At 36.3% G+C, this 9,169-nt stretch overlaps 1 protein-coding gene across 2 annotated transcripts in view; it reads right to left on the bottom strand.

Annotated features, from left to right (window-relative positions):
- SPATS2 (spermatogenesis associated, serine-rich 2) overlaps nt 1-9,169 on the bottom strand; it is a 78,927-nt gene that overhangs the window by 48,765 nt on the left and 20,993 nt on the right. The window contains exon 2 of one of the 2 annotated variants that reach the window (XM_012732633.1): nt 8,122-8,385. The exons of the other annotated variant lie outside the window; for it this stretch is intronic. Coding sequence (XP_012588087.1) covers nt 8,122-8,146 — 25 coding nt within the window. The 5' untranslated portion in view covers nt 8,147-8,385. The remainder of the gene's footprint in view (nt 1-8,121; nt 8,386-9,169) is intronic. 2 annotated transcript variants of the gene reach the window in all.

Consider the following 9,169-nt stretch of genomic DNA (forward strand, 5'->3'; position numbering starts at 1 on the left):
GGCTCTCTGGAGAATAACAGCTATACCAGGGCATGAACATCAGCAGTTTTATTGTCAAAGTGGGCTAACTAGCTGGAGAGAAAGATGACCCCCTGCAACTATGTCAGTTAAAGTGGAGAATTTGTCAGAAATAGAAAAACTTGCTGCTTTATTAGGTTGATTTTCAAAAAACAGTTAATGTAAGAATATTCAAAAACAATAAAGGAAAATATGATCACACTGACTTAACAGAGACTCTCAACAGAAAAAAATTATTAATAAAAAGAAACTCTAATTGAAAATACAATACCTGAATGAAAAGTTCTCTAGACAGACTTAATAACAGATCTGAGATGGCAGAAGAAAGGAGTAAGTGAACTTCAAAGGAAAGCAACAGAAATTAAATTTTAATTGGGGGGGAAATTGAAAAGAAAAAAAAAATAGCACCTCAGTGGAGAGAACATTTGCGCTTACAAATATACATATCATAGGACTCCCAGAAAAAAAATAAGAAAAAAAAATTTTTATAAACATAGGACTAACAGTTGATGAAATGTCCAAGAGCAAGAGAAAAATTAATCAACAAATCAGGGTAACAAAAATATAAAATATGAAGAGAACTGAATATTTTAAGTGTTGAAAGAAAAATGCTGTCAAAGAATTCTATTGCCAGCAGAAATACCCTTCAAAATATGCAGGTGAAATAAAAACTTTATTTTTAAAATGACAATAAAAATGCATTCCCCTCAGACCTGCCATACAAGAAAATTTAAAGGAAATCTTTCAAGCTTAAAGGAAATAAAAGCAGACAGAAACTCAAGTACAGAGGAAGGAATTATAAGAGTATACAAAATGGTAAAAATGGAGGTACATATAAAAACTGTATATTTACTTTCTGTCATCTCCAAAATTCTTCAGAAAGTATAATATTATTTAAAGTAATGATTATGACACTGCATTCGGGTTATAGTATAAAAAGGTGAAACGTGAAAATAATAGTACAAAAGAGGGGATAAAACAGGCTGTACTGAAATGTTACTGTATTTTCTAGAAATAAGATAGTATTAGCCTTAAGTAGCTTGTCATAAGTTGCTTTTTGCAACTCCAGAGCAAACCACTAATAACTATTTAAAAGATAAAAATTCACAGGAAAATTAAATCACTAAAAATAAATGTTTTAGATAGTGAGAAAGCAGTCACAGAAAGACATAAAAAAGAAACACAGATGGTACATATACACAATGGAATACTACTCAACAAACAAAAAAGATAAACTCATGCCTTTTGCAGCAGCATGGATAGAGCTGGAAGGGATCATGCTTAGTGAAGTAAGCCAGAAAGAAAAAGAAAAATACAGGATGGTTTCACTCATAGCAGGAGCATAAAGGACCAGGGTGGGGAAAATAATAATGAACAACTATATACCAGAGACATTTTACAGGGGTAGAGTGGGGAATGGGATCAAAAACGGGGGGGCAGGAGGCACGGGACCATAGTGATGGCACATGGGTGAACTGGTGATGGGAAGTCCATGGGGACTGCAGCTGAGATGGGAAAAGGCACAAAATGATGTAAAAATAAACTATTTGTTTTTAAAAAGTGCAGCAAATTGCAAATTATGGGCATAAATCAAATCATACTCATAATTACATTAAATATGAATGTACTAGTCAGAGGCAAAGTTGTTGGTCTGGACAAAAGAAGCAAAAACCGGCCCTCCCTGGTGCAGCACCAGAAGCTGGCCACAGCCTCTTCAGTGCAAGTTCGATCCCCGGCCCTGGAAGTGATCCACATGGCACGGCAGACCCACCTGCTGCTCCCCTCAACAGTGCACTTCATCCATCTGCCTGTTCTGCTCCCTTCTGTCTGATGAATCTTCTCACTGTCCCTGCACCTCTGGCCTGTACCCCAGTTCTGTATGCATAACTAAATCTTTTTTTAAAAAGGCAAAAACCAACTATTTGGTGCATTTAAAAGAGAACCATTGATTCAAAGACACAAATAAATTGAAAGTGAAAGAATAAAAAAGACATTTCCTGCAAGCAGAAATTGTAAAGCAGTTGGAACAGCTTTATTATCAAAAAAGTTAAAATTTTAAAGACAAGAAATATTAAAGGGCAAACAACACTTTGTAATGATAAAATCAACAAAGCAGCAAGATACTCTAATTATAAATGTACATACATTCACTCACAAAACAGGGCAGGAGAAACAATTTAACTATTATAGCGTAGTATTTCAATACTTTTTTCTTAGAAAATGACAGAACAGAAAACCAGAAAGAATATGGAAGGTCTGAACATCGTTAACTCCAAATTTGATCTGACATATACAGAATACTTCACCTCAATATACATATGGTACATTTTTCAGGAAAAAATCATACACAAGTCAACCACACCAAAAGAATGGAAAACTACAAATCAATAACCATTAAACAGGTGTAAAAACCTGTAACAAAATAATACCAAATGGCAATGAGTAATATAAAAAAGTTTGATATACCATATCCAAATAGTATTTATATTAGATATGCAGAACTGGTTTAACATCTCAAAACTAGTTAATATAATGCTATATATTAATAATGGATAGTCATATGACTGTATCAATAAATCAGTTTCTTAACCTTCAGCAGCATGGACATTTGGGGTCAGATAATTCATTGCTGGGAGGCCTGTCCCAATGCAAGGTAGACTGTTTACAGTGTCCCGGAACAACACTTCTAGATACCAGTAGTACCCACCCCAAGTAGTAACCACCAAAAATGTCTCTAGACAAGAGCAAAAAAGACCACTTATAAGTCACAAAAATAAACAAATGGCACACAGATACTGCAGCCCCACAGAAGCATCAGTAGACGCAGGGGTAGAGCTGGGTGGTAACAGTCACTGTTTGTGACCACAGTGACAAGAGGCCACATGCCCGACCTACGCCATTGGTACAGCACCATCTGCTTAACAGACTGGATAAGCTTGTTGCATAGCTTGGTCCCACAGCATGAGCTTAGTGGTTCAGATCTAGCATTCCCACTGGACGACTCAAACTTCAGAGATCATGACCTATGGAAGAAAGAAGCTGCAGGAAGGCAGAATGGAAAATTAAGACAACAGAATACAGCTTGCTGTGGAATGAAAGAAGATAAAGTAGATGTGACCAAAGTCACTCATCAAACTGAGATCAAGTATGAAACCTCTGAGTTCCCACCTGTCCCCACAAGGTAAACTGAGAAACAAAACTAATTACAGAGCATCCCAATAGTGTTCTCTATCTCTCCCTCTTGTCTCTCTCTCTGCCTCCATGTGTGTGTTTGTCTCTGTCTCTCTCATACACACTACATGCACTAGCAAATAAGGCAACACACATGCCTAGGACACAAGGAACATCTGAACAAAAGATGAAAAAGCAATGAGAAAAACAGAAGTCCGGCCCTCTCCGGTGGCGCAGCGGGTTAAAGCACAGCACTAAGAAGCTACAGCCACTTTCGCATGAGTTTGATCCCCGCCTGCCCCGGAGGAGACCACATGGCGTGGCAGACCTCTCCTGACCCGCCCACTGCTCCCCTCAGCAGTGTATTTCATAGATCTGCCTGTTCTGCTCCCCACTCTGTCTCTGGTGAATCCTCTTACCCTCCGCATCTCTGGCCTGTACCCCAGTTCTGTATGAATATATCTTTTAAAAAAAAAAAAGAAGTCCTAGAACAGATATTAAGAAGACAGAAATTGAGGACCTATCAGATAAAAATTTCAAAACAACAATGATAAAAATCCAAATGAGCTACTGAAAGAACAAAGGCAGATAGGGAGGTGTAAGATCTTAGGAAGGAGATCCAGGACAAAGAGTATGCTTCACCAAACAGACTGAATATATAAAAAGATCAGGGAAAAAAACGGATGAATTTAGAAAGTTCTGTACATAGAATTAAACAGGGAGGGAGAAGAAAGAAATTCAGAAATAGAAGACTCAAGGGAACAAATCACCCACTTAGAAAAAGAGAAACAATACAAAGGGAAAATGGGGGAAACTGCAAGAAATATCAGACTCAATTAGCAGAAGATATTTAAGGCTAAGCAGAAGAGCGAGAAATGGGAGCAGTTTTTATTTCTTTGAATTGAAGAAATAAAAACTGAGAATTTCCCAAACCTAATGAATGAATTATTGATGTCTAGGAAGCAGAGAGAATACCCAAATGTTCAAATAAAGGCATATATCTTAATGCATCATTGCTAAATTATCAAAAATTAAAGATAAAAGTAAAAATTCTGCAGGACACAAGACAAAAAAACTTACAAACGCTCCCAAATTAGGCTTGCCCCTGACTCCGTTCCAGACACTCTCCAGGCAACAAGAGAACAGAAGTATTAACAATAAAAGACAAGAACTGCCAGCCAAGAATACTCTATCCCTCGAAATTGTCATTCAGGGATGAAGATGCAATAACGGTTTTCCCAGATAAACAGAAGCTAGTGGTGTCTATCACCCAGACATGTCCTTCAAGAAATATTAAAAGGAGTTCTCTATTAAAAAAAGAAAAAATGAGACACAAATTCTTGAGCAAAATGACAACAAGAATACAAACCAGAAGCATGAGTAAGAATATTATGAGTCAAGAATAAAACACTAAAGGGGAGGAGTAAATGGAACAGAACTTACAAAGTTAAATCTCAGAAAGTTCATAAAGAACTCAATATCAGGGCCCTCACTGGTGGCTCAACAGGTTAAAGCACAGCATCATGAAGCTATCACAGCCACTGCAGCATGAGTTCGATCCCTGGCCAGGAGTGACCCACATGGCCTGGCAGACCTCTCCTGGTCCTTCCACTGCTCTCCTCAGCAGTGTATTCCAGTACATCTGCCTGTTCTGCTCCCCAATCTGTCTCTGGTGAATCCTCTTACCTCCCCTGTACCTCTGGCCTGCACCCCAGTTATTTATAAACAAATAAATCTTTAAACAAAATAAACTTAAGATCATACAAATTTAAGTAAAACCCCTATGGTAACTGTAAACCAAAAATTCAGAATAGAGATGCACAGACCAAGGAACTAAAAGAAATAATAAGGAAAACCATCCAGAAAGAGCAAAGTAAATGGAAAAGGAAACAGCATAAAAATAAATCAAAATCAAAAACAAAACAACTGATGATAAATGATAAACCGTTCATATCAATAGTGAACCATCTGTTTTGCCAATTGAAGACAGACTGACATTGTGGGTGGAAATTTCAGCTATCCATCGTTTGTTTATAAGAGAACTATTTAAAAGTAAAAGACAAAAACAAGCTAAAGTAAAAAGTTGGAGTAAGATTATAAATGCTTTCAACAAAAAGCATTTATAAAACCTTTCAACAAAAAAGGTAATCAGAGATAAAGAGGACACTACGCTATGATCAAGGGCACAATACACCGAAAAGATGTAACTATTACTAATATTTGTGCACCTAATACAAAGCAACCTAGTCACTGGAGCACCTGGTTACACCAAGCAACTACTAAAGCACGTAAGTCACATGTTAACAAAAATGCCATCATCGTCAGAGACCTCAACACACCAGTAACATGAAGGGATAGGTCATCCATAGAGAAAATTCAAGAAATAAAGGCCTTAAATAAAGTGCTGGAATAGATGGGTTCACTGGACATTTATAGAGCTTTCCATCACAAAAGAAATGAATATACATGTTCTCCTCTAGTGCACATTCTCAAGAATAGATCATATAATAGGACATAAAGCATATCTCAGAAAATATACAAAATAAACATTTTATCAACCATCTTTACAGACCACAATGCTCCAAAACTAGGAATTAACCACAAAAGTAATCCTGGAATAAACCAAAATACATGGAAAATAAAATTCTGCTGAACAACTGTTGGGGAAATAAAGAGATCAAAAAGTATTTAGAGAATAATGAAAATGAAGAGACTAGCTCTAAAATGGGGCACTCTAAAAGCAGTACCCTGTAAGAAATTTAGAGCAATACAGGCCCACAGAGGAAAAAATATCAAAAAACAATCTAACTCTGTAGCTGAAGGAACTAGAAAAAGAACAAAAGCATCCAAAAACCAGTAGAAAGGAAGAAATAGTAAAAATTCAAGCAGAAATAAGTGGAATAGAAAACAAAAAGATATCTAGAAGTTTGGTGAAATCAAGAGATTGTTCCATGAAAAAAATAAACCTGACAAGCCATTAGCTAGGCTTACAAAGAAAAGAGATGAGTAACCCCAAAGTGATGAAAAATGAAAGCAGTGAAATTAAAACAGATACAGAAATACATAGGATCCTAAGGACCTATTGCAGCAGGATCTATGCAAACAAATTAGACGCTCCAGAAGAAATGGACAAATTTTTAGGCTCATATATCCTAAAAGACTGAATCAGGGTGAAATGTACAGCTTAAACAGTCCAATCACAAGAACTGAAACAGAAGAGTAATAAAAACTCTCCCTGAATCAAACGCCCAGGCAGGGCCAGATACCAATAATTTCTATCAAACCTTAAGAGGTCTAATACCTATCCTACTCAAACTCTTCAAAAATACTGGAGAGGAAATTTCCCCAATACATTCTATGAAACCAGCATTACCCTCACCCCAAAACCAAAGATTATACATAAAAGTATGGACCAATATCTCTGATGAACACAGATGTAAAAATCTTCAACAAAACCAAGCAAACCAAACACATCATCCAAAAAATCATCCATCCTTACATTTTAGGAATGTAAGGCTGACATAACATGAACGTATTGATTAATCAACAAAAAGAAAAGTAAAAGCCACACAATCATCTCAACAAACTCTGAAAAAGCATTCGTAAGATTCAACATCCATCTATAATAAAAAATAGTGAACAAAATGGTTAAATATGAATGTATCTAAACATTATAAAAGCAACATATAACAAACTCACAGCCAACATGTGAGCCAAAGGTCTACCAAGAGTTAAGACAAAGAAACAATATTGAAAGTGCTTAGCAGAAGTTGAAAGGACACGTCTCCGAGGAAGACGTACAGATGGCCAACAAGTATATGAAAAAATGCTCATCATCACTGTAATCAGGGAAACACAAACCAAAACCACAATGAGATACCATCTCACACCTGTGAGAATTATATCAAGACCAGAAATAATGTGGCGGTGAATGTGTGAAGAAAAAGGAACCCTCATAAAATATTGGTGGAAATGTGGACTGATCCAGCCCACATGGAAAAAAAACAGTATGGAAGTTTCTCAAAATATAAAAAATGTACAACAAATCATCTACTCTATGATCCAGAAATTCTACTCTTAGGTATCTATTCAGGAATACAAACTTCTTTTTGGTGGAGCCTCCCTGGTGGCGCAAGTGCGTAAGTCTCAGCACTATGAAGTTATCTGTAGCAGGCCTCTCCTGTCTCACCCACAGCTTCCCTCAGCAGTGTAGTTCAGTAGATCTACCTATTCTGCTCCCACTCTCTCTGTGAATCTTCTCACCACCCCCTCACCTCTGGCCTACACTCTAGTTCTTGTATGCATAAATTAAAAAAAAAAAATCTTAAAATTTTTGTAGTTATTTTAAGAAAGATGAAGAACTAATTTTACCAACATTATTGTCCTTACCTTCTTATAACTATTCTTGATATTTGTTTACTCTTTGGACCTTATCATTTTACTTTAGGCAAGAAACTTAAGTAATAATCCCAGAAGAAAAGTTAAAGAAGGAATAAAAAATTGGAAGCATTTTACTTTTGCTTCACTTCCTGTCTTCAATGAAACATCAATTCCCATCCTAGAGTTAATTATCTCCTACCTCACCCCCAAAATATCTTTACACTTCCTAAAAGTTAATTTTCAAGATGCACTTTGTTTTCCTCAAAATATATTCCAGTAAGTTTATCAGAGTAGTAAAACAATCATCATATGAATTAACCCTCAAACTAGTGACCCACAAAGTTATAAGCTTATATCCACAAATATTAAAAACAGATAAAACTGTAAATTTTTCTATACATCTCTAAAGTTAATTGCAATAAAAAAATGATAAGTTCTATCTATCAACAGTACTACACAGGGTGAGGGGACATACAATGCTGAGAATGTCTTTGAGGGTGTGTCTGTAAATGTGATCATTGCCCCACAGATAAGGCCTGTATTGTATCTTACCCTTCTGGCTTTGTTTCCTAGACATTGCAATTTCTTTGATCTCAAAAATGACTGACGAAAAATATCCTTTCGCCTTGTCTGGGTTCTGATTGTAGTTATCTCTGATTTAAAGTAGACAACAGAAGTCTGTATTTGAGGTGGTAAATACAAAATCCTGGTTATTAAAAATTCTGCTCACTAGTTGCTGATCTTTCGTTCTCTTGTATCAACTTCTTGTCAGGAAATATCATTGCAGACATTCACGTTTCTTTTTCCATAGAGATTCTAGAGGGAAAAAATACATATACATTCACTGTTACAGTAACAGCCATCTGTTCAAATTTTCTAAGAGCTATCTACCAAGTTTGATTTTGTTATTTTTCCTACATGAAACTAGTTATTAAATGTATTCAGGGGTCCTTCCTGGTGGCACAGCAGGTTAAAGCACAGCACTAAGAAGCTAAAGTCACTTCAGCATGATTTCGATCCCCACCCAGGTGACCCACATAGCGCAGCAGACTTCTCCTGACCCGCCTGCTGCTCCCTCGGCAGTGCACTTCTTCCGTCGGCCTGTTCTGTTCCCCACTCTGTGTCTGGGGAATCCTCTCACCACACCTGCGCTTCTGGCCTGTACCCCAGTTCTGTATGCATAAATTAATAAACCTTAAAAAGAAAAAAATAACAGAATTCAAGTTTACCAAAAAAGACTAAGCTCATCACTGGCAACACAAAGACTGGAAATATTCTGTCAAATAATAGGATACTGATTTAATAAATTACGTTGTTTTTAAGAGGAAGTTTCTTATAAATTAATACAGTAAGACACTGTTAAATGAATGTAATGGGGAAGAAAAATGTATTTATACTGGCTTGGATATGCATACATCCTGTACACCTGAAAGGATAAACAAGAAACTAGCAATAGTGACAATCTACTGAGGAACAGAAACTGAAAGACTCTTCAGTCTATTTTTCATATTTTGACACTATTAACTATATAAACATTTTTTCTATTCACAAAATTTAATTTTTTAAAATGCCCCTCCCTAGAAAAATAAGTGTCAATAGT

This window comes from Condylura cristata, unplaced genomic scaffold (genome assembly GCF_000260355.1).
Source record: "Condylura cristata isolate star-nosed mole 26May11 unplaced genomic scaffold, ConCri1.0 scaffold00034, whole genome shotgun sequence".
In the NCBI taxonomy this organism is placed as follows: Eukaryota; Metazoa; Chordata; class Mammalia; order Eulipotyphla; family Talpidae; genus Condylura; species Condylura cristata.